The following is an 11,417-nucleotide window of genomic DNA, read 5'->3' as shown; positions in this document are numbered from 1 at the left end:
GAAAACTTTAATTAATTAATATTATGTATTATTGCAGTGTTGTATTATATTGTAATATCTCACATTATGTCATCATTTTATTATTGCAAAAATTTAATGTTTTAATAATTTATCCTTTTGTTATTATCATCATTTATTGTTGTTGTATCACAATATTTTCTCATGAAAGATTCGCAACAAACTAAGTTGTCTGCTGTTAAAATAAGTCAAATGTTCATTAGCATCATTTATATTATTTACGTCACTGATGATGATGAGGTAGAGACTAAACTGTTTATTCAATAATATCAGTAAATACTGTTGCTAAGTAACTTCTTTCATTATCATTAATGAATGGTAACAACACATCGTGTTTCAGTTATATTCACACATATTAAATAAATTTTGTGTATGCATTAGAAAAAATAAAATACATGGTTTTTTTTTTTTTTTTGAACTATCAAGCATATTGGAATATTTGTAATAATAGTTAAAAACATATGAATGAAATAAATTTTTGATTTTAAAATGGTAAATGAAAAGGAATTTTGGAAAAAAATTTGTGAAAATATACCACGATATAAAAAAAGAAAATTTAGAGTGGTTCCTGCCTTTACCATACAAGCAATGCAGGTAAACTATCCGCTATAATAAACTTATCAAATTATATATTTTATATTTTTGACATGTATTTTTTCAGGATAACACAGTAGTTGCTGATCCACCACGAGTTGAAATATATAAATGGTGTCGTCCAAAACCATCTCAATTTCGAAAATATTATGAACGTGGTGTATTTCCTATTTCAATAGAAAACGATGCTTCTGGATTAAAAGTTAATTGGAAAGAAGATATATCAAGTTTAGATTTTCATTATTATTTACCTCTGTTCTTTGATGGTTTGGTAGAAGAAGAGCAACCTTATAAACATATAGTAGAACAATGTATCTCCGATTTGTTAGATCATGGAGGATCAAAAATATTACCTGTTGTTCCAAAATTGATTATTCCTATCAAAAGTATAATCTTATCTTCAAGTAACACAATTAAATTTACATCATATAAATTATCAGCTCCAATAACATTTATCTCCAAATATTTTTACAACAGATGCTTTAAATACAAAAATACCAAAAATAATGTGCTCTACAATGAGAGTACTTCAGCATTTAGTACGTTCTGCTGATGATATTGGCGAAGCATTAGTCCCATATTTTAGACAAATTCTTCCAATTTTAAACTTACTTAAAAATAGAAATGGTAAAAAAAAATTATCATTCGTATTACATTTCATACTTCTTTTATATCCAAATAATTCAAATATCTTTTGTAGTCAACCTTGGTGAAGGAATTGATTATTCTCAACAAAAGGGTGAAAATACAGCAGATATAATACAAGAAACACTTGAAGTTTTAGAAATGTATGGTGGAGAAGATGCATTTATAAACATTAAATACATGGTTCCAACTTATGAGTCATGTGTTATGAACTAATATATCAAATAATTGTATTTTATCAAATGTTACTGATCAAACAAAATAATATAACCAGTAACAATGAACTCAACTATTTCATATGACTTTTATTTAAAATTGTATAAAGATACAAACCAAACATAATATTGATATTATATTTGTATTTTATTTAAATTTTGCCAGAGTCTTCTTTTAATGTAACTGTTCTATTAAAAACGATCTAAAAATATAATTAAATAGATAAATTATTTGATTAACAAAAATAATGATAATAAAAATGAATCTTTTCAAATGTATAATAATTAGAAAAATGTTTGAAATTACCTTGCCATATTTTGTATCGGGATCAACAGAAAAGAATCCAATACGTTCAAACTGAAATTTATCAAAAGGTTTTACCGCATTTGCTAAATTAGCATCTAAGTAACCAACGATTTCCTTTTTACTATTTAGATTGATGTCACTCAAAAAACCATTTGGTACTTCATTTGGATCTTCTGGGTTTTTATGTTTAAAACTATATATAATTATTAAAAAATATTATATTAGAAATATATACGATAGATAAAGCTATATAATATTTGTTATTTATACATACAGGGGTTCGTATAATCTTATTGATGCTAATGTAGGTTGTGATACCCAATGTATAAATGCTTTAGGCTTATTTGATTCAGAAACAGGCTCTTGTTTGACAATAAGATTTGTAATATTTCCATTATCATTTTTCTCTACAGATTCAATAGTAAGAACTACACCTGCATACTTTAAACCAACTGATTGTTTCGGTGTTAAACGTCGAAAACCTTTTTCATCTACCTATAAATAAAATATTAAATTAATATATACTTATAGTTCACTTAGAAATACACTATACTTATATATATATGTGTGTGTGTATTCATTACAAACCTCTCTAAAATCAGATGCTTCAATGTACAGAATTTTATCGAAAGTTATTTCGTGCTGCCCTTTCTCAGGTGCATTAGGAAAATTTAGTACCGAAACTTTTAATGCTTCTTTATGATTAAAATTGCTAATAGTTACTTTAATAGGATCTAATACAACCATGTGTCTTGCAGCAGTAATATTCAACACATCTCTAACTGCAGCTTCCAAAATAGCTGGATCAACAACTGCTTGTGCTCCAGTTATACCCATTTGGGCACAAAAATTATTTATAGCTTCAGCTGGAAATCCACGTCTACGTAATGCTGTTAATGTGAACAATCTGAAAAACAAACATTTATTTTTACAAGTTTCTCAAAGTAATATAATATAATATAAAGCTATTAAATTGAATTAATTTTATAAACCTTGGATCATCCCAATCGCAAACAATTCCTTCTTCAATTAGTTTAGCAATTTTTCTTTTAGAAACTACAGTATAGTTTACATTTAATCTGCCATATTCCCATTGAACAGGACAATATATGTCTAATGTATTACAAAGCCAATAATAAGATGATCTACGCGATTGAAACTCTTTAGTACAAAGAGAGTGCGTTATATTTTCAATGCTATCACACAAACAATGTGTAAAGTCATAAGTAGGATAAATACACCATTGATCTCCAGTTCTATGATGTGGTACATATTTAATTCTATATGCTACAGGATCTTGTTTGCCTTCTTCCAAAGTAACTTTCATACGTAATGTTGCCTCACCTTCATCAAATAATCCATCTTTCATATCCTGTAAAAAAGAAATGTATTGTTATAAGTAAGAAAAACAGAGCAGTAAATATTTGACAAATAATTGTTCATTATTTTTCTTACTTCAAATAATTGGAGATTTTCTTCGATTGGACGATCGCGCCATGGACTTGGTGGTGGATTAAAACCTCTTATGTCTTTATTTGATTGATGACAAACATATGCAAATCCTTTTTTTATAAGCTCTACAGCCAAATGATATAATTGCATAAAATAATCAGATGAATGTGTAATTTTTGCTGGCTTATAACCAAGCCATTCTACCATTTCACGAATTCCAGTAAAAAATTTTTCTTCTTCTTTCTCAGGATTTGTATCATCATAACGTAAATAGCACAGTCCGTCATTCACAGCAGCATAGCTAGGATAAATTTTGTATTGTATCATAATTTGTCCATGTAGAATAATACATAAGAGTATATACAACAAAAATATATATACATACCCAAAATTAATGTTAATAGCTTTTGCATGACCAATATGTAGAATTCCATTTGGTTCTGGTGGAAATCTAGTTCTTACTTTACCACCGGTTATTTTCAAATGTTCTTGCAATAACTTATTAGTATTAGGTGTTACGACATATCCCTCAGTTTTATAATTTTCTCCAGGTTTATGAAAATGAACTTTTGTTTTCATTAGTTCTGTTATTGTTAAAGCTGATGAATTTTCATTCGTCGACAAAGCATTTTTTTGTTCTAAAAAAAAAACAAAGATATGATTTTTTTATTATTATCAATTTGAATAAAAATTTAAATAATAATAATAATTCTGAATGTACCTTCTTTTACTGCTTTTTTAACTTTATTTGATTGTGTTTGTTTTGGTACTGATTCAAGATCACTATTCTGCTTCGGTCCTAATAAATTTAAAATTTGAATATCAAATTCATTTTTTATTGCTTTCCCATCAGCCCATTTTAATGTATTACGTACTTGTTGCATTAATGGACCAGGATTAAATCGATATCTATATATAATTAATCATGTTAATAATATTAAAATAATTACATAGTTATTCAATAATTATATTGCTCAAAATAATAACTCATTAACCTTTTTTCTAAAATTTCATCCTTATGAATTTTAATAAGCTTCTCAACTTCCTCTTCAATTTGTTCTGGTAAAACAACAATTCCTATTCCACAAGCTTCTTCAAAGGCTGAAATAGAGATTTCTTCGTTCAAGTTACTAAGAATATAATTCAATGCAGCATCTAATCTTTGAACAGTATCCAATTTTCTTTCAGCTATAAACTTGGATAAAAATGGTATTTTGTCAGCGATCTGAGCTTTTATTTTTGAAGATAGATGATACAAGAGTGTACCTATCTCTGATGTAATGTCAACATATTTTCTTGCCTGTAAAATAACAAAATATATATTCAAATTTTTTAACATAATAATTATAAACATTTTTGTAAGATATAATAATTCATTATATATTCAAAAAGTAAACAAACTTTTTTCATTTATAAAATAAACATTGAAATACAACATTTTTATCATACAACTAACCTCTGTGATAGCAAGTTTAAGATTTTTCGAAACTTGTGCATTTTTCAACGTTTCCTTTGCTTTTTGTTCACTTAAACCAATTTGTTGAAATAATTCAATACATTCATCCTTTTCTATAGTCATTATTAAATAATAGTTTTCCTTTCTTTACAGTCCACGTTTCAAGCAAATTTAAACATACGGTATAACACAAATAATGCGGCTAAATTTACAATGCGTGACGTGTATACGTCAATTATGTCAGCGCACGTAATATCTATGATGCAAATAAATATACACGTCACACTATCCAAATTTATTTAAAATATTTGCGATATATTTAGCATAATAATTATTGAATTTATACATACTTATATGAACAATATAGTATAATATTTTTAAAAATATATTAAATAAATTAAAAATATATTTTCATAAATATTTATAATTAAATTATTAATTAATGTCTTAATATTCAATATATATACTGTAAATGAATAAACCACCAGTATTTAATGAAATAGTAAACATGTAAATAACACTTTAATTAATGTATCGACTGCTAAGCATAAGTTGAGGTTAGGTTTTTATAACAACCAACGGTCACTAAGCGTATCATATGAGATTAGTTTGAATAACGACCACGGTTACTAGGTGCATCACATATGGTTAACAACTCGTTCCCGCTTTTTCTTAATTGAAGAAGGTAATGAAACATTTTTGCATATCTCAATTTGAGTGTATCGAAAAGATAAAGGATTTTATTATTTCTAATTAATATATAATAAATATTAAACGTAATCTTTCATGCTTGAGTATAAAATTGTTAAAAGATTTGTCAATTTTAAATAAATCTAATAAACAATTGCTCATTATTTTTTTTTACAGTTCCGCTGAAAAATTACATTTCCGTTTCAGATCAGAACTCTTTAAAACTAAAAAGGATATATGCATAATATTGTGTGTGAAAAGTGTTATATATAATACAATTAATTAAGTTAAGCGTACTTATATAGTCATCTAGTTATCAAAATGACGAAGATGTATGTAGTTAAACGGGGTAAGTATATTTAACTAAAGTTTAAGTTCATTTGATTGAAACTTTTATTTGTCTATTTTGCTAATGAATCCTTTATTATTATTAGATGGGAGACACGAAGACGTTTGTTTTGATAAAATAACATACAGAATACAAAAATTATGTTATGGTTTAAATATGAAATACGTTGATCCAGTAAGTAAATTTATAAATATTATATATACATACTACAAAGTATACTAAAAAAATCTTTAATTATCTATGTTTTATAGTCTGCAATAACATTTCGTGTAATCCGTGGTTTATACACTGGTGTTACTACTGTTGAACTAGACAACTTAGCAGCTGAAATTTGTGCAACTATGACCACACAACATCCTGATTATGCTATTTTAGCTGCTAGAATTGCTGTATCTAATCTTCATAAAGAAACAAAGAAGGTTTTCAGTGGTATTATTATAGTTTTTATTTCCATTTATGTCATATTTTATGTTTATGTTAAAGTAATTATTGCACTTTCTATATATACATACTATGTTTTGATATGATTTATGTCATATGATTTTTGATTTCAGATGTAATTGAAGACTTGCGATTTGCAGTAGATCAATATTCCAAAGTGTCCAAACCTATTATCAGCGAGAAAGCTTATAATATCATAAAAAAACATGCAAGCAAACTAAATTCTGCAATTATTTATGAAAGAGATTTTAATTATAATTATTTCGGATTTAAAACCTTAGAAAGAAGTTACTTAATGAAAATTAATGGCAAAGTTGTTGAGAGACCACAACATATGTTAATGAGAGTTGCTGTTGCAATTCACGAAGATGATATTGAGAAAGCTATTGAAACATATAATTATTTATCGGAACGTTATTTTACACATGCTTCTCCAACTTTGTTTGCTGCATGTTCTCCAAAACAACAATTATGCAGTTGTTTTCTTCTGACAATAATTGATGACAGTATTGAAGGAATTTATGAAACATTAAAAAGGTGTGCCTTAATTAGTAAATGGGCCGGTGGTGTTGGTCTAAGTATACATTGCGTTAGAGCAAAAGGTACACCTATAAGTGGTAACCGTGGCGAAGCAAGAGGATTAATTCCTATGCTTAGAGTATTTAATGACATGTCCCGCTATGTTGATCAAGGTGGAAATAAAAGACCAGGAGCATTTGCTATATATATTGAACCATGGCATGCAGATATATTTGAATTCCTAGATCTTAAGAAAAATACTGGTAATGGTTGAATATAATTATAAAATATTACAGTATGGCATAACAACAAATATAAATACTTTTAAACTAACTCTTTGTATTTGTTCAACTAAATAGGAAATTCTGAGATTAGGGCAAGAGAATTATTTTATGCTTTGTGGATCCCAGATTTGTTTATGAAACGTGTTTTGGATGATGGTGTTTGGAGTTTAATGTGTCCACATGAATCCCCAGGTTTAGAAGATGTTTGGGGAAAGGAATTCGAAGACCTATACATTAGGTAACTAAATTGAATTAATGAATAATTTAGATAAATTAAAAATATATTTATGAAAATGAAAATAAACAATATTATGAAAGGTATGAAGAAGAAAAATGCTACAAACGTCAAATTAATGCAAGAGATTTATGGACTGCTATACTTAAGTCACAAGTTGAAACTGGAACACCTTATATGCTTTACAAAGATCATTGTAATAGAAAGTCAAATCAACAAAATTTAGGAACGATTAGAAGTAGCAATTTATGCACAGAAATAATTCAATACACAAGCTCTGATGAAATTGCTGTGTGTAATTTGGCATCAGTCGCTGTTAATATGTTTATTGATAAAAATACAAAAACATATAATTTTGAAAAATTAAAACACATAACTAAAATTATAGTTCGTAACTTGGATAAAATAATTGATGTTAATGATTATCCACTCTTAGAAGCTAAAAACTCTAATTTAAAACATAGACCTATTGGTAAGATATTCCTTCAATTATTATTTTATACGATTAACATTTGTCTTCTAATGTTGTGCATAATATTATTTAATATATTAGGTATTGGTGTACAAGGATTAGCAGATGCTTTTCTGTTAATGCGTTTTCCATTTGAAAGTGAAGAGGCTAAAAATCTTAATATTCAAATTTTTGAAACATTATATTATGGTGCCTTAGAAGCAAGCTGTGAACTTGCTCAAGAGAAAGGCCGTTATGAAACATATGAAGGAAGTCCTGTTAGCAAAGGAGTAAGCATTTATCAAGAAGTAATTATTATTTATTATTTTGTCAACAAATGTTAAATGTATGAATATATTTAGATACTGCAATATGATATGTGGGGTGTTACACCAACGAATTTGTGGGATTGGAAAGTGTTGAAAGAAAAAATTGCAAAACATGGCATAAGAAATTCTTTATTATTGGCACCTATGCCAACCGCATCTACTGCACAAATTCTTGGTAATAATGAATCAATAGAGCCATACACAAATAATATTTATTCAAGACGTGTTTTATCTGGGGAATATCAAATTGTCAATCCTCATTTATTGAAAGATCTTATTGAAAGAAATCTATGGAATGAAGATATGAAAAATGAGATTATTGCAAATAATGGTTCTATTCAGGTCAGATATTTTATAGCTTATTACATTTCTTTATTATATAATTACATTATGTAAATTTTAAGTTGAAACAATTGTTTATTTCTTTTTATTATATATTTTATTATGTTATTATAGAACATTGATAGTATACCAGATGAATTAAAATTACTTTACAAAACTGTTTGGGAAATATCACAAAAAACAATTCTTAAAATGGCAGCGGATCGTGGAGCATTTATTGACCAGTCGCAATCTATAAATATTTACATGGCTAAACCAACAGTAGAAAAACTTACATCCATGCACTTTTATGGTTGGCAAAATGTAAGTTTCAAAAAGATATTTTATATATATATATATATATATATAGTTAGGAGGATTCTACTTAATCTATATAAATGTATTTCAATCATGATCACTTTGATTTTATTTGTAGGGATTAAAAACGGGTATGTATTATTTACGTACAAAGCCAGCTGCAAATGCACTACAATTTACCGTTGATAAAAGTAAATTAAAAAAGACAAAGAAAACATCTGAAGCTAATAATTCACTTAATTCAACTATCAAAAGTCAATATTTGAATAAATCTTCAACAGAATCAGAAAAAAATAGTTTTAACGAGAATAACACTAATACTATGGATGCATTTATGTGTTCTCTTGAAAATGGTGATGCTTGTATGGCATGTGGATCATAATTATTTATATCCTAATATATCTTAATAATAATAATTGAGTTTAATATTATAGTTTTTATATTTTCATTGTTACATTTACACTATTGTTAAGTAAATATCGTAAAACAGTATACAATACAAATATAATATATATTTTTGAGATCTTTTCAAAGTTTGCGCATTTTTAAAAAAAACGTATACATAAATATTATATGAAAAATAATTCTAAATATTTTTATATTATATGCATGTATATAAGGAAATAAAAGTAGAAAAATCAATTTTATGTGGCAAATGAACATTTAAAATAAAATATAATAGTATCCAAATATAGTTCCATCAGCAGTAATTTCAGTTTTTTGACGGTCATTCTCATGCAAAGATGAAAAACAATCTCAGAAGTCTTCTTGGTCTACGTACATTCAGGATGTTCTCTTCTTCACTATTGCTGTCTGAGGAAACACACACTTCAACTGATTGATTCTCTGAAATAACTGCTGGTCCAATCTCAGGATCAAAATCATCTTGGTCGATATCCGAAAGGTCTGATTACTGATATTTAATTAAAAACCGTTGATGGTTACCATGGAGAGGACCGTTGACGGTAACAATTGAAAAACTGTTAGAGACCGAGCTTTTTTCAATTTGGCCCGCCCCACCTTCATCCACCTCTCCGGTGGATGCTGAAGACCAATAAGATTAATAAGTTCCCTGCCCTTCTCCAAAAGGGCGTAGGTTACTTCTTGTATAAATACGTGTAGATAAGTTAGGCTCTCGGTTTTCTGCTTCTCTGCTTCTCTGTCTAATAAGTCATTAATCTCCGTGTATGTAAGTAAATCTAAGTCTGTAATTCTTTGTACATTTCTATCAGTTATTATATGTTATTTTTCTCTGTGCGTATTAATATTATTTACTTTAATATATATTCTTGTTATTATATTGTATTATATTACATTTATCGTCATCTTTTTATTTTTTTTCTTCTCATTTTTCTATAACACCTCACAAGGTATTTTCGTACATCTCGGCATTTTTAGGATAAAGTTACAAAACTAGATAAAAATTGTAGACTAATATTTGCTCTCTCTTTTCTTTTATCACCGTATAACCGTCTCTCTTTTCAAAACCTTTTATTTATTCTGTTTACTTTATGTAATTATCATGGTATAACCGTTTCTCTTTTCAAAACCTTCTATTTATTTTGTTTACTTTATGTAATTATCACGGTATAACCGTCTTTCTTTTCGAACCTTCAAATTATTATTATGTTTATGTTATCATATTTAAATTAAAGAAAATATATTTTGTGGCAGTTGTAGTAGCGGATTGACGTAGTTTCTAAGAAATTTTCAAATTAAAAACATTAAAAATGACGACCGGTCGGTATATATAGCTATAACATATATATATTATTAAATACATGAATTTAGAAAAAGTCATTACATAATTATAAAATATTTAATAAAATTTCAAGACAAAATTTTGTAAACAAATGATACAACCGGTCGATAGTTCTAATGTTAAGGATATATATAATAATTTTGATTTCGCCTTATATCTTTCAATTTGTTTTGTATTTGCAGACTGTTTACAAGATTTGAAATTGTACGTTGACAAACTTTTAACTGTTTTGCCAACTCCCTTTAAGGTATATCCAGGTTTTCATAGATCAAACGTACTAATTCTTCATCCTTCCATTCTCTACATAGTCTTCTTAAGAAAGGTCTTTTTAAAGTTGAAATCGCCACTGCTGAAGCAATTATACCACTTACAACATGTTTTTAAAGTTATATTATCCTCGCTATAAGCGTGTAAGAGCATTTGGGAAGCCAAGTCGAGGATTTTTTTTATTAATAAAATGATAAATTAACACTTGCAAATGACGAATAGTTGGTTTATAAACTGACATTTCTAATTGGAAATAACTATATGATGTAAACACAAATTAACTACTGATACTATCAAGTTATGTTCACAAGATGTTCAAGAGTTTTGCTAGCTGTATATAATGTATGTCTACTTGTCGCTTATGCCATCTAAATAAAAGTTATATATATGTCTATATTTAATATTAAATAAATAATAAATTACTACTATTTTTAATATATATAGGAGGAGTTTACGTAACGTCTGACAGCACCCCTAACGCCAGCTAATCATATATCTCAAAAAATTATAATCAAAGGCAAAATGTTTACCAATGTTAAGCTGTGATAAACATGTCAAAGAACTTATGACTAAAATTGTAAATAATTTTGATCGTATGCGTGGAAATTTCTTAATAAATTTAATTAATCGTACCTTAAACGATCGAAAGTTGACAAAAAAACTTCGTAAACACTTTAAACTGTTATAAATTATTTTATAATGAACTTATTATTCTTATTAAATTCTATTATTTATTGTTTTTTAACTCTACTTATACTAGAGAA

General features: G+C 27.1%; 3 protein-coding genes across 6 annotated transcripts; 2 read left to right on the top strand and 1 right to left on the bottom strand.

Moving 5' to 3' along the window:
• Positions 1 to 33: 33 nt before the first annotated feature.
• LOC107070770 (parkin coregulated gene protein) lies at positions 34 to 1,483 on the top strand. Its single transcript, XM_015329272.2, has 4 exons — positions 34 to 612; positions 680 to 998; positions 1,090 to 1,239; positions 1,313 to 1,483. Exons 1-4 carry the CDS (start codon positions 508 to 510, stop codon positions 1,471 to 1,473), a joined length of 735 nt encoding a protein of 244 aa, XP_015184758.1. The 5' UTR covers positions 34 to 507; the 3' UTR covers positions 1,474 to 1,483.
• Positions 1,484 to 1,537: 54 nt separating this feature from the next.
• GlnRS (Glutaminyl-tRNA synthetase) lies at positions 1,538 to 4,965 on the bottom strand. The gene is made up of 10 exons (XM_015329270.2): positions 4,688 to 4,965; positions 4,227 to 4,531; positions 3,953 to 4,140; positions 3,617 to 3,869; positions 3,235 to 3,532; positions 2,772 to 3,151; positions 2,368 to 2,686; positions 2,054 to 2,274; positions 1,780 to 1,972; positions 1,538 to 1,675 (listed from the first exon to the last, which is right to left on the bottom strand). Exons 1-10 carry the CDS (start codon positions 4,808 to 4,810, stop codon positions 1,625 to 1,627), a joined length of 2,331 nt encoding a protein of 776 aa, XP_015184756.2. The 5' UTR covers positions 4,811 to 4,965; the 3' UTR covers positions 1,538 to 1,624.
• Positions 4,966 to 5,238: 273 nt separating this feature from the next.
• LOC107070771 (Ribonucleoside diphosphate reductase large subunit) lies at positions 5,239 to 10,958 on the top strand. Of its 4 annotated transcripts, XR_016177332.1 has the most exons (12): positions 5,240 to 5,372; positions 5,585 to 5,726; positions 5,812 to 5,900; positions 5,978 to 6,155; positions 6,281 to 6,949; positions 7,046 to 7,208; positions 7,289 to 7,677; positions 7,759 to 7,946; positions 8,019 to 8,327; positions 8,442 to 8,630; positions 8,743 to 9,813; positions 10,569 to 10,958. XR_016177332.1 is itself a non-coding variant. In XM_015329274.2 (11 exons), exons 2-11 carry the CDS (start codon positions 5,699 to 5,701, stop codon positions 9,004 to 9,006), a joined length of 2,466 nt encoding a protein of 821 aa, XP_015184760.1. In that variant the 5' UTR covers positions 5,239 to 5,372; positions 5,555 to 5,698; the 3' UTR covers positions 9,007 to 10,958. The 4 variants fall into 4 exon arrangements, 3 of the variants coding, with proteins under 3 accessions (XP_015184760.1, XP_015184759.1, XP_089030873.1); XM_015329274.2 differs by having other exon boundaries at positions 5,239 to 5,372; positions 5,555 to 5,726; positions 8,743 to 10,958; XM_015329273.2 differs by having other exon boundaries at positions 8,743 to 10,958.
• Positions 10,959 to 11,417: the final 459 nt, after the last annotated feature.

Source organism: Polistes dominula, unplaced genomic scaffold, assembly GCF_049000335.1.
Source record: "Polistes dominula isolate Pdom_NZ unplaced genomic scaffold, Pdom_raw_medaka contig_16, whole genome shotgun sequence".
NCBI classification, from domain to species: Eukaryota; Metazoa; Arthropoda; class Insecta; order Hymenoptera; family Vespidae; genus Polistes; species Polistes dominula.
The sequence above is the reverse complement of the archived record's forward strand: the minus strand, read 5'-3'. Positions and strand labels throughout refer to the sequence as shown.